At 46.1% G+C, this 25,388-nt stretch overlaps 1 protein-coding gene across 1 annotated transcript; it reads left to right on the top strand.

Moving 5' to 3' along the window:
* Positions 1-6,574: 6,574 nt before the first annotated feature.
* LOC136653394 (vomeronasal type-2 receptor 26-like) lies at positions 6,575-14,244 on the top strand. The gene is made up of 5 exons (XM_066630297.1): positions 6,575-6,718; positions 7,415-8,275; positions 9,464-9,691; positions 11,590-11,716; positions 13,337-14,244. The coding sequence occupies exons 1-5, from the start codon at positions 6,575-6,577 to the stop codon at positions 14,242-14,244; spliced, it is 2,268 nt and encodes a 755-aa protein (XP_066486394.1).
* Positions 14,245-25,388: the final 11,144 nt, after the last annotated feature.

Below are 25,388 nucleotides of genomic sequence, written 5' to 3'. Positions count from 1 at the left end.
CTGCCTGTCTACTCAGGATGCAAGGCTATGACACTTTCCTGGGAGTAAGCCCCATTGAACACAATGGAACTTACTTCTGAGTAGACATGCTTGGGCTCTCAGGCTGCAAGGCTATGCACCCTTTCCCAGGAGCAAGCCCCTTGTGCACAATGAGACTTACTTCTGAGTAGACATGCCTAGGCTCATGCTGCAGATTGGCATGGGGGCTGCACCAGCCAGCTTCCTTCCCCTCCTCTTCCAACAAGCATTCCGTGGGTGCCGCAGCCCTCCTCCTCCTACCTGGGCGTTCCATGGGTGCCACAGCCCATCTCCCTGGCTGGCTGGCTCGCTGGCTGTCCTGCTCCTTGGCATCAGCACATGTGTCCCCTGCCCTCCACTGACTTGGAAGCTGTGTGGGGAAGCAGAACGCGGGGGGAGGGGAGGCGGGCTGGGCTCAGGCGAGAGCTTGGAGATGGGGGCAGGAGGGGGTCATTGTGCAGTCAGGCAGGGGCCGGGCGCCTGCCCACCCTGCACCCCCCAGCATCCACCCAGCGAATGCCTCTGTTTTGTTCCCCCCTCCTGGAATGCCTCCGAAGGGGAGGGGCCCCTGCAAAAAGGTGCCAGAACTCCATCCCCCCGCGTTCCATTAGAAAAAAGCCCTGGTTGTACCTTAGCACTGCCCATCTAGGGTCTCCATATTTTTATTTTTTTTACACTCTGTGTGGGAATTTTCACTCAGTTCAGGGTCTTAAATACATGACTGATGCCGGGCATGCCCGGACATGTTCCTGAAAGCCATTTCCTATTGGCTCATTCCTTTCCCCTTCCCCCTGCCACGCACCCACTCCTCCCCCCCCAAAGCAAACATTGTGGGTCTTCTGTTCTTTTATTTCTGCACTACATACATCATAATTTCTGATTTTTTTAAAAAAACAACAGACATTGCTTTGTAAGGCATAAAGGTTTCTTACATCTCCTTCACCTATCATGAACACTTAGACAGCACTGGCCTCTTGCAATAAACTTTTGATACTTTTTTCTTTTTTTTTCTTTTTTTAAATTTAATTTAAGATATGGGTACAGGAAAAATAAAAAATACATATGTTAAAGTTAATACAAAGGGAAAAACACTAGGGAATCGCAGAACTGTAGCTAATAATATTTTGCTTCTATAATTATCAACTTTTGATACTTTTTTTCTGAAACCACAGTGTCAAGGTAAGTGCGATCCTCCTCTCTGAACATTACATTAAGCCATTCCAGAGGATCAGCAAAGACATTCATGCTAGCTATCAGGCTTAAAATATATTCAACGGTTGTGGCGGTCACATGCAACAACTGTAAACTGTAAGCTATATTAATCACAGTGTTAAGAATTGCCTGCAGATAGATTCTTTTACACACAACTTGGAAGAAACCTATTCTATCAAAATTTTTCCAATATCTGCATCCTTGGAATTAAATTTACAACCAATGCAACAATCAAGTAAATACCCACTATAACAGTGCTTAAGAATCACATACAACATAGCTCTGATTAGGGATCGCATAGCACCTGAGCGGCAATGTGGGCTGAAATGATCCATGGGGGGATCTTCTGAAGGCCTAAAATATCAAGGAAACTTGTGCGGCCTTCTTGATTTCCAGGAACTTGCTGCTTAACCTGCCGGGTCTTTGGAGAACTGGAACATTCTTTCTCCTCAGGGGATTCCTTTAAAAAATATATAAAAACAAACTTATGTTCTAATATTTCTGTCTTTCTAGCCCATTAATACAGCTATAATGAGTATCAACCATGTCTGTAAGAATATTACCTGCACATTCTTGATTGCCGCTGCCTCAGGAAACTCAAACACTGTGTGCAAAAACACAAACCCACAGTCACAGCTGTTTGGGGGAAAACACACAATCACTTCATCCCATGCAAGCTTGTAAAAAAGCTCCACAGGTATTGGTTTATGAAATTCACCACTGACATTGATTTCACAGCAGCGGCTTTTCTTCCTCAGTGGAGACCGCGTCAGATGCTCAGTCTGTAGATAGGTGGGGAAGGCTCTCAAACAATGATCCAAGTATCTCCCTCGTTGGAGGCGAGGCAGGTGGGCTTTGAGAATCAGTTGGTCTGACTGGGGTCTCCACCGCAGAAGACTGCATGGTTTCTGGGTCTTCGGGGCTCTCCATCTTGAACAATTGCCAAGCGTGGCTTTCAGAATCGGAGGGCTTCTGGGGAGTCTCCATACTGGAAGGTGAAGCAGGTGTGCTTTTCAGAGGGGATGCCATGGCTGCAGCAGGCTGTATGGCTTTCTCCCTTCCACGAAGGCCAGAACCTTAAATACAGGGGCATGCCTGGGCCTGTTCCCATTTCCCTTTTCCCATTGGTTCCGTTCAGTTGTCAGAGAGCTACGAAACCTTCACATATTGGTCAGCGGTGATGGGGAAAATTGTTTGAGGGGTCAAATGAACTCCTTTCCAGCACTTCATTGGCGGGATCCTTTTCCCACCATACAAATATCCTGGCACCACAAAACCCCTTCCTATTGGTCGGCGGCGACAGGGGCAGTTGTTTGAGGGGTCACATGAACCCCCTTAAGGGGCGGGATTTCCAGGAAAAAAGGCAGGACCTCTGCTATCAAGATAGTTTTGAAAAGAAGTATGTGCTGTTACTGCTATCCCCATATTGCAGCTGATGCTGTGAAGGAGTAGCTTGCCTAAAGCCACCTAGTGAGTTCAGGACAGAGCTGTGATTCCAACTAGAGCAGTCCTGATTTGTTGCACAGGCTCTTAAACATTCTGCTACATCAAGCCCAGTCAACAACTTACAGCCCAATCCTATCCTTGGCTGCAGGGCCTAGGAGAGGGGGGTAAAGGGGGTAATTTGTACCTAGGCCCAGGGTCAAAAAGGAGGCCCAGGAGCCAAAGGAAGGGGCCCAGAAATATCCTGGGATCTTACATTCTCCATTCTCACTGCACTTGCAGGATGCTGGGGGCAGTACTGTGGGCACATGGCCACGACTACTGCCATACACACCAGTCCCAGGATTGCACACATTCCTTAACAGTGTCACATCTGGGAGGAAACTGACCTGCTACAGTAGCTCTTTGGTTTGTGGACCTGGACTCTAAAGACGATTCCAGCTGGTGCCACTTTCCGCCTGCCTGTTTCACCCCCATTGCAACCCCCACATTCTGTTTCACCCCTCCCTCTTTGGGAAGGGGCCCAAAAGAAACTCTGTACCCCCTGATAACATTCCTGTCTGAGGCCCTGCTTGGCTGGCCTACACGATGCAGCACAGTTGAATTAGCTTCTGCTGGATCTGGGGAGTGGCAGGCCTTGGGGTGCATGGACAAAAGCCCCAGGCACCATGCCTGCCACACCCCTTTTGCTGTCACTTCTGCCCACCTGCCCTGCTGCCCTGCCTGCCTGTCGGAGCCGTTCTGCGGGCAGGCGAAGTCCCTTATGGCGATCCAAAGGGCAAGAGAAGCCTTCTTAGGCTTCTAACATGACCTTAAAGAGTACTTCTGGTTTTGTTGGGAAACCAGAAGAACCTTTTAGGATTGCGCCAGAAGCTTCAGAAGGTTTCTGGAGCCCATCGGAGTGTTGCGCGAGACTCTGTGTGCTTCAGTAAGTAACTCCTGGGGCGGCAGCATGATGTGTGTGGGGTGGCAGCATGATGCAAACCTGGCCCTGGGGTGGCATAGGACTAGATCCGTTACTACTGAGGGGCCAGCTGGGAACCAGCTACTTAGGGAGACATTTTTATTTACCTCTTTCACTGATCCCTCATCAACTATAGGCCTACTCAGAGCTACACTATCTATTTTGCTGGTGTAAATCTCTTAGCGCCAGTTGAGCCCAGGATGTTGGTGTTTTGTTTTTTTTTAAATTTTCTACTAATGTCATAAACATGTTTCTTGCTACAGTTTTACAGAAAATTCTTAATTCTGAATGAATTATAAGCTACTCTTTAATTATTGAAAGAACTGTAATTATTTCTCCTGATTGTTCAAACCTGTGGGAATTTTTAGTGACCACTCGCAAAACAAATCATACAGTCTGCGAAGGAAGTTATAAATTTCCCAAGTAGCAATCAGAGCTTGTACTAGAGACGAGGCTCAGATAAATCAGCACCTGCTAGACCTCTGATCTTTGTTCCCTGGGGGACATACTCAACCTCTTTTCCATTTTCTCTACCACCTGCCATCTTTCTTTATGAAATTATGGGACATCCAAACTCTGAATCCAGCTAAAAAATAGCATCAGGGATCTTCCAAAAGGATCTGTGGGCAAAAAGCAGGTTATTTCTTCTAAAAGAACAAATCCACTTTATTTACTTTTTTTTAAAGGGTTACCAGCTACAATAGCATCCTAACTCTTTCCTATGTTTAGAAAACCTTCTGCATTGCCAAAGTGGAGGCTAAAGACATCCTACAAGAATACTTACCATGGCACTTGATTGACTACGGATATAGTGCCCCATAGTCAACCTGGGATGTATCCGTGAAGTGCCCTGTCTCAGCGTTCTGATCAGGTGCAGTCATTTTAGTAAATTAATCACTGTGAAATGATATAAGAATTGCATTCCACAGTAGAAGTATTTTAGTATTTGGGATTTGTATTTGCAGTATCCTTTCTAGACACCGGGGAGCTAAGAGAGCCCCCAGATAGCATGGATGTCTTCCGGATAACTCAATGTTGACATTCAGCAGGAAATCTTTGTAAAGTTCATCAAGATATTAGCTTCAGCAGCCTAGCGTTACAAATCTGTACTTCTCCCCCTCCCACATTTAACATGTTGCCAGCAGGTGGTCCAGGCATGCCCAGATGTAGTCATGATGGTGTTGCAGATCAAAAGAAGGGAATTTTTGTGTAGGAGAAACACTGGCACTTTTGCTCAGGGTGGTAGTTTGATTGTTCTGCTGGCGCTGCTTCCTCATATCAAATGCAAGACTGGCATTGTTAAATGCAGGGGCTATGAGCCCCATCCTCCACTTCATAAATATCATCATCCAGGGGATCTCATGGTTGGTGGCATTACTTCTCAGGCAGCCTTCACCTCTGGTTCACTGCAATTCACTGAAGAACCCCCACCAGCACTGCCTGAAGATCTTACGTAAGGAGTTTTTCTACTTCTTCTTCTTGTCATCATCATCATCATCATCATCATCATCATCATCATCATCATCATCATCAACAACAACAACAACAACAACAACAACATTTTCTCTTTTGGTTGAACTGCATTCTCAGTTCAGGAGTAGCATTCTCAGAACAGTGTTTTATTGCATAGGGTTGAACAAAAAAATGGGATTCCATTTAGGGAATATTCAGTAAAATCCACTGTTTTATTGACATTGAAAATAAAACCACTTCCATTGCACTGGAGCTTCTAAAACTCAATTTTCACATTTTCCTTTGAGCTTTTCCAACATATATTTAATATTTTCTTCCTCCAGTTTCTCTTCTACACTGTGTTCCTCCATGGGTACTCTGCCTGACTCTAGGCTTCCCTCTTTCTGTCCTCTCTATATCACTCTGAGCCAAACTACTTGTTACATTATGTGTATCATTATCAGTGCTGATATACTTAGTCCTTTCCAAAATATTTGAGGTGTGTGTGGTGTAAGAGACCTTTTCTGATCTAGACCTGTGAGGCTTAAAGCAAACGGCCATTTTAATAAGTATCAAAATTAAGGGTAGTTGGGGAAAATATCTCTGTCCTTCTAATACAGTATTTGTGACCTGAAAATTACTAATCTGGGACAACATTCATGGCAGTACTGGAGAAAAGTAATGTGAAGTAAACTCACAATGGGGTCAAAGTCAGCTTGGGATACCTGACACTGGGTTGCCTAGTCTGCACTGACCCCTTACTTGATATAAGAACAGGGGACATACATGGGTAAAACACAAGCCTTCTCTGTCATGGTCAGATTTGCCCTGAGATCCTGATAGCTGAAGGTGTTATGGACTGAAACTAGCATCTGCATACAAAGCATGTACCCTCCTACTAGTCAGGGTTCTTCCCCAGCTATGCTTCCTCCAGACTCAGATCTCTCTCATTTCCTTTGTGCAATATTTTGTGGCTACTTGGGGACGTGAAATCAAAAAAATGTTCCTAGAGAATCCATGTCAATATGATCAAAGTCATCATTTCAATTGTGTACTGTGGAGCTTAAAATTGATATTTATTAAAACACTGATATTGATAGTTGAGGTTTTTCTATTATCAGCATTTTGCTCTGTTCTTCTCAGTGACTGTCTGATAGCTCTGCGTTTTAATTTCAAATACAGCAAAACATCTAAGTTCATGTGAGATGTGCTATAGGAACATTTCAGCTGGTGAATGCTGCTAGAATGTTCTTGGGATTTGATATCAAATCACTTGGCTTCAACACGGAATGTTCCATTTTATATTCTTCTGATAGAGAATTCAACTCTCATTCTAGTGTAGTGCCTAAGAATTACCAGCACATCATCTCTCTGGCATTTGCAATAAAAGAGATCAATGAAAACCCTCTGCTCTTACCCAATGTCACTTTGGGCTTCCACATCTATGACAGCTATAACAATGCAAAGTGGACCTATCATGACACAATGTTGCTCCTATCAACACTGGACAGGTTTCTCCCCAACTATAAATGCGGCATCCAGCGTAACTTGATGGCAGTGATTGGAGGACTGGACACCCACATTTCCCTTCATATTGCAACGATCTTGGATATCTATAAGATTCCACAGGTAGATAGAGTGTGAGTGTGTGTGTGTGTGTGTGTGTGTGTGTGTGTGTGTGTGTGAGAGAGAGAGAGAGAGAGAGAGAGAGAGAGAGAAAGAGAGAGAGAGAGAGGAGATAGTTTTGCTTGGCTGGGGAAAGGGCGAATACGTTTTGCTAAGTGAAACTGATATTGATTGAAGCAACATAGAGCTAAGAATGCCATATGTATTAATAAATGCCAGAGAGACGTTTTGGAGATGAGAGGGGTGGTGTCAGGCTTTACTTGCCATGGAGATGCCAATCAGAAAAGAAATCTGAGCAGATTCACCTCAGAACCTCAGCAGTGGTGTCAGTGGTTGTACCCAATGCACTGTCAAGGAGCCAAGTGGGGACATCTGGTGCACAAGTGCAGGACACTGGCGCTAATAAAGCAAGCTGAAGGTAGAAGCCACTGCACTCTTATGCATAACCAAAATCAGATTCCAATTGAAAAATGCTACTAGTTTAGTGTTGTCAAAGTCTGGGAATTTGAGGCAAGTCATTGCCAGGGCAGCTGTAAACCGCCTTGGTGGGTCTTAGGCAAACCACTCTTCTGTTTTCCATTTGTATTATCACAATAATAAATTCACTTTAAAGTGTTTTGCTGACAAAATGGATGAGATTTGCTTTAAATAGGAAAAGCTGATGTATGCTATTGTGACTTTCTATTCTCCCTCATTTAGATCATCTATGGTCCTTCTCCAGTGATGACTAGTAAAACCCCAAAACTTCCATTCTACCAGATGGTTCCTAAGGAAAGCCTTCAGTATGAAGGGATTCTCTCTTTACTCCTGCATTTCCAATGGACATGGATTGGGGTTCTTGTCAAGGATGAGGATGATGGAGAAAGATTTGTGCGAACTGTACTTCCAGAGTTTTCTGAGAATGGCATTTGTTTTGCCTTCATAGAAAGAAACCCCAAATTTACTTTTGTCAGTGAATATGTGGACATGATGAAGCAGGGGGCAAAAATACATGATAGAATCATGGACAGCACAGCCAATGTAGTAGTTGTCCACGGAGACTCTTTTTCCATGATATATATGAAGTGGATGCCATTTTTATCAGAACAAGAACACATGGCGAAGAAACGAAAAGGTAAAGTGTGGATACTGACTGCGCAGGTGGAGAACATTTCATATGTTTATCAAAGAGATTGGAATATGGACACATTCCATGGCACTATCTCCTTTATGCTGCACTCCAATGCTCTTCCGGGATTCAAGCCATTTGTTGAGAGCAGAAATCCTTTCAGTTCAACTGGAGATGGCTTTATCAAAGATTTCTGGCAGCAGGCCTTTGGTTGTGACATTCCAAATCCAATTCTGGGCAATGTGGAGGGAGATGTTTGTACAGGAGAGGAGAGACTGGAGAACCTTCCAGGGTCTCTTTTTGAAATGAGGATGACTGGCAACAGCTACAGTCTCTACAATGCTGTCTATGCTGTGGCTCATGCTTTACATGCTGTGACCTCAGCTCACTTTGAGCACAGACTAACAGTGGACAGAGGGGAGCCAGAGCTCCAGAATCAACAACTGTGGCAGGTATGGACTAAATACCCTCATATAGTCATTCTCTATATTCAGGTTCTCCATCTGTATCCATCTGAAATGCAGACGCAGCAGTACACACACACAGAACCCTCTTAAACACTTAGTAATGTTTAGCATTTTTTCAGCACTTTGTAGCATTCAGAGAATTTGACATGTATCATCTTGCTTTTTGGTTACCCCAAAGTCCATTTGATGACCGTGGAACCTTGTCCTAAAGGGCCACATAGCCCAGCTGGTCTTGGGCTTCTGCTCTTCTGGTTATTTTCTCTTTGCCTGTTCTGCCTTCTCCTTAGTGGTTGCTACTTTTCACCGAGATTTCATCACTGATCCTTTATCATTGGTTGAAAGACCAACATGGAATCATTTCCACACCCCTGAAGTTCATGTAGCTTTGTTGGTGGCACACGGTATTAGCAGGAGGTGGAGCTTGGCCAAAACCAATCCTAAAATTAAGAAGACAAAGAAGGCAAATAGTCAGGAATAGGTGTTCCAAAAACACAGGTGCCTGTTGTTTGTGGGCATGTTAGTTCTGGAACAAATGGAAGGAGCTATGAATGGGGCTTCTGTGAATGCATGGATAATCCGAGGTGGTGAAATAAAGTTGAATGTACATTCATACATCTCTCTGTGGTCTCTAGTGGATTTAAATATATCATAAAAACAGGCACCAGGCAGCCCAATGCCCCTCCATTGCTCCTAATGTACGTAATAAGGCAATGCCTCAGCCATTGTAGGGATTTGATTCTGGGACTCCCTGCTGATGCCATAAAATGTGTTAAATAAAAACCATTTTGTAAAATTAAAAAGTGCATCCCTTTATAACTGAGGTTTGAAAACAGCTTTTCTTACTGTTGTAGAGAGGCAGTCAGCAATCAGAAATGCAAAGGTCCCCTTGCTTATGCCTGGCTCAGCTGAAGAATGGAATGATCACTTGCATGACTGTCTCTCTACAACAGTAAAAAGCAGTTCTTTAAACTGATTTAAAGGGGTGCATTTTTCTCCTTCTCCAGGGATCAGCACATTCCTTCTCATTCTCAGTGGCCAGTCTTGTTGAATCAAATCTGTGAATAAAAAATCTGTGTATAACAAGGTTGGGCCTGTATAACAAAATATTTTCACTCACAAGAACAAATGGACGCAGTCTTTCCTAAGATCTTGTATTTTCCTTTCCCAATTTAGCTCCATCACTCTCTGAGAAGGGTCTCATTTAACAACAGTGCTGGGGACAAGATCTGCCTTGACCAGAATGGAGTGTTAATAGCTGGATTTGATATTATGAACTGGATTATTGTCTCTAATCACTCCTTTCATACAGTGAAAGTTGGGCGAATAGATCCCCAGGCTCCTCCAGATCAAGTATTCCTCATCAATGAGACTGCCATAACATGGCATAGCTTGTTTCATCAGGTAGGATCTGATTGTTGGAAGACTGGAGGTCGCTTAGTATTGAGGGACTTCAGGATGAGCAAGGATGATTTAATTAAACCATGTTCTCCCCCTATGGAATATTCAAGGCCCAATCCTATTGCCTACCAGTCTATAGTATACAGCTCCGCTGCTGGGGTGAATACAGCATGCTATGGTGGGGGGGGGGTAAGGAAGATTTTCCTTACCTCCTTGTAGGCTGCCTAGCAAACAATGGGTCTATGAAGGCTCACAGTGTTTTAAACCTGAGAAACTGGCCCAGAATACTGGCCTGGAAAGAACCAAGGATGTAGCTGTGGAAACCACAGGCAATGAGCCAACTGTTGCCTCAGTAGAGGTTTGTCTAATACTGCTTCCTTTGACTTTTGAGGTCTTCCTCCCCACCCCCCTGCTGAACACAGGCATTCTTGGTGCATTCCAACACCTCCAGGAATGCCATCAGAGATCTCTTCCCCCTTTTCTTTTTTGCAGTTCTTTATCTGATGAAGAGGGGAGTTGTTAAGAGTGCTTCGGAGGTGGGAGAAGTGCCTTATCCCCATTCTTCCTTAGCTTCCTTGAAAGCTGTTCTACCCCTGAAATTACATCAGACATTATAATGGAATTCTATGTCTCCTGCCTTTACCTTCTTTCTCTCCTTCCTGTCTTCTGTTACCCTTTAGTCAGGACTCAGGCCCCTCAGGCTGTGGATGGAGATTTCTGTAGGCTGCTGGTGATGGGTACTACTGCAGCTTTGGCGAGTCCTCCTTGCACTAGCGCACCATGGAGGCCAGGCAACCCCAAGCAGCTGCTGACTTGGTAGTGCTGGCTGCACTCTTGGTGCGGGCAGCAGCAGTGCCTGAGGACAATGTAGCAATGACAGCGATGCTGTTGCTTGCTCCCAGCTCGCCTCAACAAGCACTCCTGGTCCAGGTGGGTCTGGCTTCACCGCACCCCATTTTAAAACAGCAGGGAAGTCAAGGAAGTGGCAGGCCTCCCTCAACCAACATTGTTTTGTTCTGGTTGGCCTGCTTTGACCAGACTGTGGGGACATGATAGACCCATGACTTTGTCTAATGCACCCAAGCTACAGCTTCCCCTTCCTGCTACTTTGAGGGGTAGTATTGGGTCAAATGTCATTTTCCCTCATGTCACAGACAGTGTGAGAGATAGAGAGAGAGAGAGGAGATTGGGGCAAGTAGGGAAGACAGATCAACCTCTTCATTCTTCATTTTCAGGGGACAGTTTTAGGGGAAAGGAGAAAGACTAAAACAGACTGATTCCCCCCAATTTTCTCCAGGATCAGCTTGGGGCCATACCCTCTCATGTCCACATCCAATCCTCCTGGGAACCAGAAACAAGTCTTAGAATGCATTAAATGAGTAGTTGCTGAGGTGGTGGTTGCCAGGGTTACGGGCAAGGAGAATTCTTGTCTTTCCTCCCATGGGGAAGGGTTTCAAGGGATTTATAAAGGGAGGGAGTTAAACATTCCTGACTCCCCAATCTAGCCCCTTTGACTATCAGCCCCAGTAGTTCTGGAACCAGCAGGTCAGATTTCCTACCCACTCAAGTATCACTGGGCAGGGCCAGGCTTTTGACCTGAGTTAAGGGAAAAGGAACTTGCACTCACTGCCATGTCAGAGTACAGGAGAAAAGATTGTCTAGAGGAAATAAGGTCTGGTTCCGTGATTCACAGTCATCTGAGGACAGAGTATACTTGGATTCTTCTAAAGAAGAGTGAGCTGTCAGGGGACAAGGAGAGCACCGCAGATAATGTGGATAGGCTCTTTCTCCCTAAATTATTTTCCCAGCGCCTGGATAAACGAGGATCCAATATTTGGTATTAAGGATTCTACACTCATTGTTCTCAAGAGCATCATCATCCTTTCTCATTTATACACCAGGCACGGCCTTTATCTGTATGTACTGAGAGTTGTCATCCAGGTTCGAGCAAGAAAGTGAAGGAGGGAGAGCCCTTTTGCTGCTATGACTGCACCCCATGTCCAGAAGGGAAGATTTCAAACAAAGAGGGTAAGAAAAACAATTACCAGATTGTAAGCTGGTAAACTACCAGATTGGGTACAATCCACAAGAAAATGCTCATTCAAATCATGCATATACCGAAGTACAGTGGTGCCTCGCAAGACGAATGCCTCGTGCAATGAAAAACTCACAAGACGAAAGCGTTTTGCAATTTTTTTGGTGACTCGCAAGACAAATTTTTCTATGGCTGTGCTTCGCAAGACGAATTTTTTTACTTTTGTTTTTTTGGTTTGTTTGCAGTTTGCAGTGATGCCTCGCAAGACGAAAATTTCGCAATACGAAACGACTCGCGGAACGAATTAATTTCGTCTTGCAAGGCACCACTGTAATTCTTCTTCCATGTTTCAAATACATAGAACATTTCAGTGGTATTTCTTGGTTCAACCCTGAGATAGTGAGGATTATAGAAAGCAACCTTTTTCCAAAACAGCAGCTGCCACTGGAGGTCAAACGTGTGATGGGCTCATTCATGTTTTCTGGACATGCCTGACACATGCTTCGAGGCCCACTCTCACCCTTTGGGCATTCAGCATTGATCTCTGCAGGCAAATGTTGGCTGCATGGAATATTCAAGTCAGGTATTTCCAGGACAATACAAGGCATCAGCTAAGTCACTGCTATATAGTGATACTTAGAGCCTCACACAAATTATTCTGATGTAGTTTTCACAACAACATACAAAACTATATCCTTCGAAAAGGATATATTGGAAATGGAAAAGGTGCAGAAAAGAGCGCCCGAACAAAATGATTATTGGGCTGGGGCACCTGTCTTATGAGGAAAGGCTATAGCATTTGTCTAGAAAAATGGCACCTGAAGGAGTATATGATTGTGATATACAAAATGATGCAGCGGATGGATAAAGTGGATAGGGGGATGTTCTTTTCCCTCTCACACAACACCAGTGCCAGGGAACATCAACAAAAATGGAGTGTCAGGAGAGTTAGAACAGATAAAAGAAAATATTTCTTTACCCAGCATGGAATTAGTCTGTGGAACTCCTTACCACAGGATGTGGTGATGGCATCTGACCTGGATGCCTTTAAAAGGGATTGGACAAACCTCTGGAGGAAAAGACCATCACGGTTTCCAAGCCATTATGGGTACGTGCAACTTCTTGGTTTAAAATGTAGGCTGCCTCAGAATGCCAGATGCAAAGGAGGGCACCAGGATGCAGGTCTCTTGTTGTCTTGTGTGCTCCCTGAGGCATCTGGTGGGCCACTGTGAGATACAGGAAGCTGGACTAGATGGGCCTTTGGCTTGATCCAGCGGGGCTCTTCTTATACTCTTATGTTCTTATGATAACATCAATATGATTGTTTGGATTTGACATGTACCTCTGCCATCTAGATTCTCCCCATTCCCACCCACACCCCCCCAAGCAGCACAGATTCTGGCTCTGACCCTCATTCACAAGCAGCTGATAACCTCTGGTGGTGGGTATGCCATGTGCTGCTGGTGGCATGAGGACAGCTTATCCCATGGATAGGATTGGGGTGTTGGCATTTAATGGATCCCCCAATATCTAATTCTCAAATGTTTTATATGTGTATGAAGAAGAGCTCATTTCCCCCTTAATTCTTTCTTCTTACATATTTTCTTTTTCAGACATGAATGACTGTTACAACTGCACAAGTAAACAGTATCCAAACAAAAACCAGGATTTCTGTATTCCAAAGACTGTAACCTTCTTATCCTATGAAGAACCTTTAGGGCTCAGTTTAGCCTGTTCTGCTATTTTCCTTTCCTTCATCACTGCTCTAGTGTTAGTAACATTTCTCAAGCACCACAACACCCCCATTGTCAAAGCCAACAACAGAAGCCTCACCTATGCTCTCCTTGTCTCTCTCTTCCTCTGCTTCCTCTCTGCATTGCTCTTCATTGGACATCCTCAGGCAGTGACGTGTCTCCTCCGGCAAACTGTTTTTGGCATCATCTTCTCAGTGGCTGTTTCTTTTGTGCTGGCAAAGACCATCACTGTAGTTCTGGCATTCATGGCTACCAAACCAGGGTCCAGGATGAGGAAGTGGGTGGGGACCCGACTGACTAACTCCATTGTTCTTTTCTGCTCACTAGTCCAAGCAGGCATTTGCACTGTGTGGCTGGCAACCTCTCCCCCCTTCCCAGATGTGGACATGCACTCAGCGGTTGGAGAAATTATACTGGAATGTAATGAGGGATCCACTGTCATGTTTTACTGCATCCTGGGCTATATGGGCTTCTTGGCCATTGTCAGTTTCTCTATGGCTTTCCTTGCCAGGAAACTACCCGATAGTTTCAATGAAGCCAAATTCATCACCTTCAGCATGTTGGTCTTTTGCTGTGTTTGGCTCTCCTTTTTTCCAACCTACCTAAGCGCCAAAGGAAAATACATGGCAGCTGTGGAGATCTTCTCTATTTTGGCCTCCAGTGCTGGCTTGCTGGACTGCATCTTCTTCCCCAAGTGCTACATCATTGTGTTGAGACCCAAGCTGAATAGTAGGGCGCACCTCATGAAAAGAAAAATTACAGTGTGATGAAGCCCTGCTGCACATTATGGACCAGTTCTGGATATGATGGGCTGTTGCAGGGATGTTGTTGGCATCCTTCAGTCTCGGAAGACTATGGTATTGCGCTCTGAATGGTGGTTCTGGAACAGAGTGTCCTCTCCAGTGCACGAAGCCTGGGTAAAGTAGATATGGAGGATAGACTGTTTCCCATGCAGCTGTAGTATTTACATGCAAATGTGGCAATAGCAGAACACATTCTGCGCCTGCACATGCAAGAGCAAACTCTTGGCCTTGGTGATGACTCTGAACCCAGTGCTGTAAACGAATCATCTCTCAGGAATGTGTTTGTGGTTAAGCTAGAACTAGCTAGTAGGCAGCCAGTATAATCTTATTAACCTTTAATAACCCTTAATGTTGTAATAGCATTGTGTCATGTTTTTAAGATTCAATAAAGGCTGAGCGGGCTAGCCGGGAGGAGCGCATTCTCTCTCGATCTCCCAGCATTCTGCTTCGAGCTCTCCTGCCAGCATTATACACTTTAAATCCATGACTGCTGCCTCATCCTTGCTCTGATTCCTTGCTATTTCAGTTCCTACTAACCCTTCAGTGCATCTACTTTCTGAACTCCCAGCAAGCCACAAGGCCCTAGGCCTTGTGGGCTTCCCAAGCAGTGTCAAACTTCAGTGCTCTGCACTCCCACCAAGCAACAAGGCGATAACAAGCCTTGGGTGCTTCCCAAAGCAGCATCTTGCGCTGCTACATGCAGCAAACCCCCCTCTCCACATCGCTGAAATGGTCCAATGGAAAGGCAGAAGCCAATACGGTTGGTTCCAGCGGTGTCACAGGAGTTGCCAGAACGTGACTGTGTTCAGCCATGAACTGCCTCAGAGACTCTGGCTCCGGATTTTGCCTCGAGGTTGACTCCTGAAGCCTTTTCCATAACTGGATGTAGCCACAAGGCAGTGGAGGTTTGGGATCAGAGTTTTCCTTCTCTCAGATGAGCTGCCTTCCCAGGCTAACAAGTCCCATCTACTCGGTGGCTGTTTAGTCATCTCTTACGACAAGTACAGCCAAACTGAGGGCCTGTTCTTATCCCCCAGCCCACAGGGGTCAAACTCTTGAGGGGGCACCCTCATATTGCAGGGATAAATGCACAGTTAAAGTTAGGGGGAAGTAAAGATTAAATGGTAACAAAAGAAAGCATTTTTCTCAACTGTTAAATTATTATTTCTATTCTTGTTGACATGTGTGGGTTCTTTGGAATTAAGAAACAATAAACACACCGCTGAGTAAAGCAAACAGCCTTTTTTGATGCACCATGAGCAGAGCTGATCTCTGCAAAGCACACAGAAGAGATAGCATGCTTGCACCTCTTTGACTGACTGGTACAGCAGCAGGAAAACTCTCCATGGTCAGTTGTGCATCCCTTCCTGAACACAGTTGGCACTGATGCTCACTGATAAGGAACAGGGGCAGGGACCTGGCAACTATCAGTTCACCTGAAACGTTGATGTGGAGCAGCACCCCCTTGGGCACCCTTCAAAGGAGGGCAAATGGAACCGCCCTCTGTCACATCTGTCTGCTGCCCTCTTCTGCTTGCTGCTTCGTGGGGTGTTCCAAGCCTCTTCTGCTTGGTTAGAAGTGGGTGCCTACCAGTAAGGCAATATAAACAGCTGTAGGGGCTGCTGGTCCTGTTGGCAGCATGCCTTCTTGGCTTCCAGGCCCTTAGTCTTCTACCTTCAAAGTCTATTGCCTGTGAATATCATTCCTGTCATAAGCACTTTTTATATGCTCTGGAACTAGTTTCTTCACTCCATTTTGACAGTACTTTCTGCCTTGAGGAGAGCCAATTTCCAACCCTATAACTTACTTTAGTCTTTCCTTCTACTTACCCCTCCCAACAACTATCCATGGATCCCTTTCCTGCTGAGAGCATGCAGTCCTCCCCTGTTTCTAGGCTTTGAGAAGCATTTTCCACAACCCCATACTTTTTGGACCATCTTCATTTTCTCATTGTCCAATCTTTGTCTCCTCCCTTTTCATTCGGCCTAGTCAAAATTTAGCAATGCAGAAAGGCTCTTTTAGCACCTCCACAGCCAGACAGAACACCGATCTTTTTCTTGGGAGGAAATGATGACCACAGTCAAACTATTTTCTTTTCTCAGCCCAAATGTTCAGAAATGTCAGTCTAATGATCAAACATTTTTAGTTAGAACATAAGAACAGTCTGACTGGATCAGGCCATAGGCCCATCTAGTCCAGCTTCCTGTATCTCACAGCAGCCCACCAAATGCCCCAGGGAACACACCTGATAACAAGAGACCTGCATCCTGGTGCCCTCCCTTGCATCTGATATAGCCCATTTCTAAAATCAGGAGGTTGCACATATACATTCATGGCTTGTAACCCATAATGGATTTTTCCTCCAGAAACTTATCCAATCCCCTTTTAAAGGCGTCCAGGCCAGATGCCATCACCACATCCTGTGGCAAGGAGTTCCACAGAACAACCACATGCTGAGTAAAGAAATATTTTCTTTTGTCTGTTCTAACTCTCCCAACACTCAATTTTATTGGATGTCCCCTGGTTCTGGTGTTATGTGAGAGTGTAAAGGGCATCTCTCTATCCACTCTGTCCTTCCCCTGCATAATTTTGTATGTCTCAATCATGCCCCCCCTCAGGCGTCTCTTTTCTAGGCTGAAGAGGCCCAAACGCCATAGCCTTTCCTCATCAGGAAGGTGCCCCAGCCCAGTTCTTCTCTTGGCTTACATTGTAGTGCAATATTTTTGCTATGCCTTTATTGGGGGGGGGGCTCTAGGGTAGTCATTTTGGGGTCATTGTGGGAGGTCACTATGGGAGGCAGTGATCAAATTAAAGTTAATTGGTTTGATTTCCTCCCTCAGATGACATCTTTCTAGCCCAGTGTTTCCCAAACTCTGACAGAGGAGTTGGGAACCAGGTAAATGGTAAACCAGGTTTGTGTGAAAGGGGAGGGGAGCTTGGAGGGGGGCAGTGCTGCAAGATCGCTCTGAAGCTTTGTCCAATAGGGGCTTGGAATACCGGCTGCCATGTCCTCAGAGTTGTCCATTCTAGTATCATACATCAGTCCCCAAGAGGCTTCTCCTGCTGGATATTTAAAGGATTTTTAGAACCGCATTCCATAGTGATACTTAGGATTTGTATAGCCCTTTTTGAATGTTCAAAGAATGTCACATGAAGAACTCCTAGTGTGCCTCTCTGGCTCACTAGCAATAATTGCCAGGCTTTACCCAATCCCCTGTCAGCCTGCAGCAGGTCTTTGCTGCCGAGCCAAAGGGGGTGGGATGGATGAGCTCCTCCAGTGCGCATGCGCTGGGGGTTAGTGCAACCTGTCAGGTCAGTGCAACCTGAGCGGATACTTTCCCAGGAGCAGAGAGGCTGCCCACGACAGGGCTTGGAGTGCTGAGAGCTGCGCTTCCATGCTTCCGCCACTGCCCCAGGCAGCGGGAGCCTCTTGGGGGGTTGGAGCTGCGGGCTGTGCACGCCGTGCTCCCAGCACTGTGTCTGGGGGCTGCGGGCTCTGTGCGCCTTATGGGGGTGGCAGCGTGGGTCTCCTTGGGTCCGCGCTGAGCAGCTGATGCCCGTGGTGGGCGGCCGACTTGCGGCGTTGGACAGAGGACAACACTTCTGTGCAGGGCTGTGGCGGTGGCCTCTTTTTGGCCTCGCCGGATAATGGGGAGCCTGGTGGGGTGATTGGGCTGTGGGCGGTGGCCATTTTGGGTGGCCGTGTGGCACGGAGGGCTAGTAGAGCCCAGCGCCTTTTTGTCCCGTACCGCTACGCATCCATCCACACAGTGCTGGAGCAGCAGCCCCCCCTTTATTGTCAAGGTCTGCTGTGGGGGGGTTATTGCTGGAGGGACAAAGTTCTCCTCCCATTGCTCACTGGGCTCAATTGCCTGCCCCCCCCACTTTGTTGGCCAGAATAGCCTGTGCAGGTTGTTTTCTGCAGGGTTTCAGCGCCTGCTGGCAGCCCCTTCCTCCCGAATGTTGGGAAGAATTTTCCAGGGGCATCTTTGATGGAGACAGGGCAATCCTGCATCAGTGACTGTGGTGGAGTTCTGCGGTGAGGTGATTGTGCCCTTCTGAAAGGGCTGCTGTATCCTACTGTTAAAGCAAGAACACAGGGGGTGGTGGGCCCTTGTCTCACATATTACCTTGGGGGGGTGTAAACATGGGGAAAAAGGCACAGAAGTCAGGTGGTAAGGCCGCCAAAAGACATGTCCCGGTGTGACCCCCCTTCCCCCCTTCTTCATCGGACGATGAGGATCAGATGGCAGAGTTGCATGCCTTTATGGCCCGTTATGATGCCAGACAAAAAGCGAAAACACTCAGGAAGGCTGGTCAGTGTGATGGGGCTCTAGTTCTGGTCTGGTTCCTGGTCCTCGCAGGTCCACCAGAAAAAATAAAGGCACTTTGATGGGTGCCTCCCTCCCTCCTCAGCAGGTCACTGCCAAGGAGGGCGACACACAGGACAACAGCTCCCCTGAGGTTGAAGCAGTCAGTCCAGTTAAGAAGCCTTGGCCACAGGCCTATAGAGGCAGCGGTGGGCAAGGTGAGCCAGTGTGTGACTTTGCTGAGAACCTGGAACCGGTGTGGGATGAGCGGGAGGGCCACATTTGGTCTTCTGGCCAGGCTGCCCCAGAGCAGACTTGGTCCCCTTGGGGGCTGCCTACCTTCTGGCAGGGACCTAGCTACCCGCAGTACTCTTGGGCACTTGGTTGGGCATATCCATACCCCAAGTCTGGACCCAAGACCTGTAGAGCCCCTCCACCTTATTGCCAGTACCCCGCTGTCCTCAAACCTGATTTGGAACAACAGGATTTGGACTGGGGGGTCAATTCTCTGGGTTTGGTAGAGAAGGAGAAGCCTAAGGTTTCATATGGCATTATAGCCATCCCTCTGGGTTCTCACCTTGCCTTGTCAGTCAAGGAGAAGATATGGCGAGGTGACTTTATAGACATGTTCAGTCTTTTACACATCGAGCCCGAGCCTACCCCCAAAGTAGGTGACCCTGTGCGAGATGTTGAAACCGTTAGGCAAAGAAAAATTGACAAAAATTGGACCAATTAGCTTAACGGTTTCATTGTCTATTCTGGGATCACTGTCCAGTTGCATCCAAAGAAGGCGGGGAAGCTTTTTAAATACCTGGACATTATTCATCGCACTTTTTGCGACCATGCTGGGGCGGCTTGGATGGCTTATGGCCATTATTTCTGCATCAGGGTTTCACAGGACCCAGCTCTGGACTGGACTGTACCCCAGTGGGAACTCTGGGTGCAGTTGGTTTTGCCTGCCAGGGTGACATTGGGGGATAGGGTGGACAGCAGGCATTTGATTGCATGTTCCAAAACTGAACAGCCCAAAGCACCAGGTGGTGCGCAGTGGGTTCAAAACCCTCGCACATGCTTCGAGTTTAACACCACGGGGAAATGTAATAGGCAGGGATGCTACTATTCCCATGGCTGTGGCATGTGCAGAGCTAAGCACCCAGTCGCGAAATGCCCTAGGATCAGTGGTCCCCGGTCGGGTTTGCGACCCTTCCAAGGTAAAGAGTCTGGGGGTGGACCTGCGGCAGGTGTTAATAAGGGGCCCAACGCTGATTAATATTCCCTCCTTAGTTTACTGGCTGCAATTTTATAATGATCATTCTGCAGCTCAATTGTTGGAAGGTTTCAAGTTTGGGTTTAGGATTCAGGCTCCGCCACCTGCCAGCCACACGTTTGCTTGTAACCTCTGGTCAGTTAGAGGCATGGAGGAGGTGATGAGGTGTAAAATAGCCAAGGAGGTGGAGGCTGGCAGAGTAGTTGGACCGTTTTTTGTTCCTCCATTGAGTAACCTGCAGGTGTCACCTTTGGGACTGGTACCTAACAAAGCCCCGGGTCAATTCATGCTGATTCGCCACCTGTCCTTTCCAGAGGGTTCCTCTGTAAATGACAGGATACCCGCCCACCTGTGCTCATTCAGATACACTTCCTTAGATGAGGCTGTTGACCATCTCAAGAAGTGTGGCCCTGGGGCTTTGATGGCCAAGGCAGATATTCAATCTGCCTTCAGACTACTGCCAGTGCACCCCCAGGATTTTTGCCAGTTGGGTTTTCATTTTGAAGGGCGTTATTACGTGGACAGGGCACTGCCAATGGGATGTTCGATTTCCTCTTTGGTTTTTGAGGCATTTAGTTTATTTTTGGAATGGACTGTGCGCGTTAGAACGGGGTTGCAATCCACTGCCCACTACATTGATGATTTCCCTTTTATGGGGCCACCTGGGACTGGTGACTGTGCTCAGCTTCTGGGTGATTTTGCTGCGCTGTGTGGGCAGCTGGGGGTCTCTCTGGCACATGATAAGACAGAGGGCCCGCTGAGCAAGCTCACCTTTTTAGGCATTGAGTTGGACTCTGTGACACAGACCAGTCGCCTGCCAAGGGATAAATTGGACAAATTGACTGGGATGTAAACTAATGCCCTGGGGTCCCATAAGTTAATATTAAGAGAATTACAAAGGCTTGTGGGGCATCTTAATTTTGCCTGTAAGGTCATTGCCCCTGGCAGGGCCTTTGTACATCGTTTATGCAACGCTATGGCTGGGCTTAGGTGCCCGTCCCACAGATTTTGGGTGTCATTGTGTATAAGGAAGGATTTGGAACTGTGGCTAGAATTTTTGAAAGATTTCAACAGGATCTCATTTTGCAGATCCTCGCAGTTGATTGAGGCTGAACTCCAGGTTCACTCCGATGCTGTGGGAGGTTTGGGATTTGGAGTGTTCTTTAGAGGACATTGGTGTTCAGCTCCTTGGCCACAGGCTTGGGTTCAGGATGGGATCACCAGGGACTTGACATTTTTAGAGCTTTTTCCAAGTGTTGTAGCAGTCCATTTAAGGGCAGGGGAGTTTGCCAACTCCTCAGTTTGCTTTTGGTGTGATAATCAGGCCGTGGTCCACATAATAAACATGCAGACCTCCAAATCCCCCTGGGTTATGAATTTGGTTAGAGTCTTTGTCAAGCAGTGCCTTGCTATCAACACTGTTTTCTCAGCCAGACACATACCTGGGATTGAAAATAGCATGGCCGATGCTCTCTCTCGATTTCAGGAGGAGTGCTTTCGGAAGCTAGCCCCCCAGGCCAGGCAGGAGCCCAAGCCCATGCCCTAGTGGCTGTGGGAACTTGGTACGATGAGGCCCAGGAAGCCATCTGGGCATCGTTGGCTTCATCTACCCGAGCCAGCTACTTGAGTAAGATCCATGAGTTTTGTGATTTCTGTAGATTAACTTCGGTGCCAACATATGCCAATATCATATTCGGTGCCATACATCTTGTTTGGTGCCAACAAGATATGCCAACATCATGCAATTCAGATCTTCATGGTACAGTATCTGCAAGACAAGCTACTGTGAAGGATAGACATCAAGTACATGGGTGTGATGAACTGGAGGATCTGCAGATAAGATTGGACAGTCTCTTAGAACAAAGTAGACAACCCAACCGTGGACATGAAGGAAAAGATCTGGTATCTGAGATGACAAGTGAGGCGAGTAAGCCGATGGAGTCTGATATCTCCATAGGACTGAGTCCACCATCAAAAAAGCTGTCAAATTCTATTATAGAAGCTGCTGATATGGTCCAAGACTCTATGGCAAAGGAATTGTGCTTTGGAAAACCACAAGGGAGCTTTAGTCTCCCTCTAACAACCAAAGTGGGAGAAATGACTAATCGTCCGGGACTGCTGCTGGCTCCAGACCCTCACTTCAACAACATAACAGCTCTTCTTGCCCCAGATTTGCTTCATTCACCATGCAACTCACAGCCTCTAACTGAGGGGGTAGATAAAGAACATGCCAAAGAACACTCTTTAAGGACTCTTCTGCCCAGCTCTGAAGAGCTTCCAATTTCTGGTAACGCCCCCCAAGGTTTGTCCTTTGACCCCTTACAAATAATGAAGCCATTTGCAAAATCTGATTCTTTCAACTGTAATATAAGCTCCCAGCTTACGGACCAGTTGCCTCAACTGGATGTGGATGAGGTCAAGCTGACTAGGGAGGCCCTGAAGGCATTCAGAATCTTACCTGACCAGAAACAATGACAGACTGTGCAGAAAGTGGAAATGCTCTGGAAGGAGCTGTCGGATATGATGCAGACCACACATCGCCTTACTTCATGTGAGAGCACATCTTCTCCACGGGACTCTCCAATGGTTTCCTCAGACAAAGACCCTTTCTTAAGGGCAACCTATCAGACTGAGATGCATCAGGAGTCCCCAGTCAGGGGAAGCATGCCTTACTCCCTCTCTCTTGGGGGCTCTCCCTCTACAGTGCCACCTCCAGTTGGCTCAGCCTGGGCTTTTGAGTGTGAGAAACAGCCCCTTAACCATCTGCTCCCTCCACCAAAAGAGGCCATTGATAGCGAACACTGCTGGCTAGATGATAAAATGGAGGGCGTGGTGATGGAGATGCCCAATACATCTATTCAAATTAAACAGCAACCTGCCTCTACTGTTTTAGAGGAACCCATGGCACAACTCTCCCAGCTTTCAACAGTGGATATCCAACCAAGTCAACAACCATTGATCCATCTTGTTCCTGATGGAACCCCAGCCATAGCAGCAACAGGCAATGCTCTAGAAGAGACAAATCTGCCGGATGGATTGGAAACCAAGCTAAGTTTGCCGGAGACCATTATGCTTGAGCCAGAGCTACAACCACCTGTCTCAAGCACGCAGAGGGGCTCAGAAATTCAAATTCCCTTAATTCCATCAGACTGACTGCTTCCGCATCAACTTCCTGAAGCCCTCCAAGGTCAATTGAAAATCCTGTCTTGGAATATTGCTGGCTGGTCAGCAAAGTCACGGGAGAAAGTGCTAGATGAAATCCTAAGGGATAGAGATGTTATATTGCTACAGGAAACATGGGCTACCTTACCCATTGAGTTTGAAGGGTTCTCCGTAACATCATTACCAGCGCGGAAGAGCACAGCAAAAGGTCGTCCTGCTGGCGGTCTCGCCATATTAGTGAAACCAGTTTTTAAGCATGAGTTGCTGTTTATGGCTGATAGCTATTGTAAAATCCAGGCAATTAAGCTGAGGCTGCCACATCAAAGCCTTATGGTTATAAATGTGTACATGCCACCTGTCAATGACAAAGCGGCAACCAAAAAGCAGTGGGTATATTTTAGTGGCATGTTTAATGAATTGACTGGCAAATTTCCTTCTCTCATACCAATAATTTCTGCGGATTTTAACGCCAGGGTGGGACACAATAACGACATCTTCCATCAAATCTTAGATCTGCCTACTAATATGACCTTATCAGAGATTTGTTTCTCTGAAAGGCAGTCAAAAGACAGAACAATTAATGTGGCTGGGCTTCTTTTGGCTAAATTCTATATTACCAATGGCCTCACTTGGTTAAATTAAACTAAGGTTAGATTTAACTTGGTTAAATTAAACTTGGTTAGATTAAATGGGGGATAAAGGAGAGTATACCCATATTTCAACTAGAGGTATGAGTGTTATTGATTACATTCTGGTTCCCTTTTATTTTCTCCCCCAGATAGTGAATTTTAGAGTTGGATACCCACAGTCTAGTGACCATTTACCCTTAATATGTGATTTGGCCTACTTCTCAGATTGCCACCACAATTCCCACTCTCAGGTGGAGGACGGTCACCCTGACACAATTAAAAGAATTAAATGGGATGCAGCCACTAAGGAGTCCTTTTGCGCACTACTACAAACTGAGGACATGTTCCAGTTGTCTACTCTGGATCCAGATAACCAACTAGGGATTGTGACCTTATTCGAGGTTTTAATATCAACTCTCCAGAACAAACTGGGCTGGATACCTCCACCTCAAAGAACAGAAGGTGGGAGAAAGAACTCTGCCAAGCTTGAGCAGACTTGCTTGACACTGAAGTTCGCTGTATACAGTGCTTACAATAAATTTCGAGCAACTAATAGTAGATTAAATTTACTACAATATTTTAAGCTGTCTGCCCAACTCAAGGAAGCTATTAAAACTTCATTACACCACAATGCAACAGCGAGATGGTCATGTTTAATTAAATCTGTGAGATCTAAAAACGCCAAGATTTTTTGGCAAATTATATCAGGCTGTTTCTATAAAAACTCATTTGGTTTCACAGCAATTCCAGCTAAAATGTGGGAAGCACATTTTAAATCAATCTTCTTTGATGAATCTAAACCTGTCTCCATTGTTAATATGCCACTCCTGTTAGATCTCCCTGATTGGTCTGCAGTCTCAGTGGATGAAGTTCTTTCACTCATTAAGCAGTTAAAGCTGGGTAAAGCAGCGGGACCAGACTCAATTCCTCCTGATATTTATAAAGAAGCACCAGAGTGGTGGGCCCCAATAATTGCGGAACTTTTCACTAGAATTGATAAATTTGGGGTACTTCCAGACACATGGACTAGATCTATCTTGGTTCCCATCTTTAAAAAAGGGGATAAAATCTTCCCCCCAGCTACAGGCCAATCAGCCTTTTAGACCTGGCAGGGAAAATGTATGCTTCCTTTCTACTTCTACAGATGGGCCTGGATCTCGGACCATAACATCATAGGTCCAGAGCAAGCGGGTTTTAGGCCAAATAAGTCTACAATTGATCAGTGTGTGGTATTATCACACCTAATCTTCAAACAAAGGACTCAAAATAAAGCCCAACTATATGTGGCCTTTTTAGATTTAAAGTCGGCCTTTGATTCCATAGATAGAGATAGACTCTGGGATAAACTTGAGAAGATAGAAGTGGACAAAAGGCTATTAATATTAATTCGTGCGCTTCATTTAAACACCTCATGCCAAGTGAAATTATCTCCAAGGGGCAGCCTCTCGGCCCCAATTCCAATCAACAAGGGGGTCAAGCAGGGGTGTGTTCTTGCTCTCACCCTGTTCAACCTCTTCATTAATGATCTGGCTCCCTATCTAGCAAACTTTGATATGCATTCCCCCAAATTAGGTTCAGTGGATATCCCTCTCCTTTTATATGCTGATGACATGGCCCTGATATCTCAAACTAAAATAGGATTAAGGAGACTGGTTAATGCCTGCATATAATATTTTACCAACAATGCCCTTCAGCTAAACTATGAAAAGTCCAAGATTGTGGTGTTTGGGCACTCTTGGA

Source organism: Tiliqua scincoides, chromosome 5 (genome assembly GCF_035046505.1).
Source record: "Tiliqua scincoides isolate rTilSci1 chromosome 5, rTilSci1.hap2, whole genome shotgun sequence".
Classification (NCBI taxonomy): domain Eukaryota; kingdom Metazoa; phylum Chordata; class Lepidosauria; order Squamata; family Scincidae; genus Tiliqua; species Tiliqua scincoides.
This window is presented reverse-complemented; position numbering and strand designations above follow the sequence as displayed.

Coding starts and splice junctions, on each gene's coding strand:
- LOC136653394 (XM_066630297.1), top strand. CDS start 6,575: ATGTTGCTCCTATCAACACTGGACAGGTTTCTCCCCAACTATAAATGC. Junction 6,719..7,414: donor ATATCTATAAGATTCCACAG/GTAGATAGAGTG, acceptor TCCCTCATTTAG/ATCATCTATGGTCCTTCTCC. Junction 8,276..9,463: donor AGAATCAACAACTGTGGCAG/GTATGGACTAAA, acceptor TTCCCAATTTAG/CTCCATCACTCTCTGAGAAG.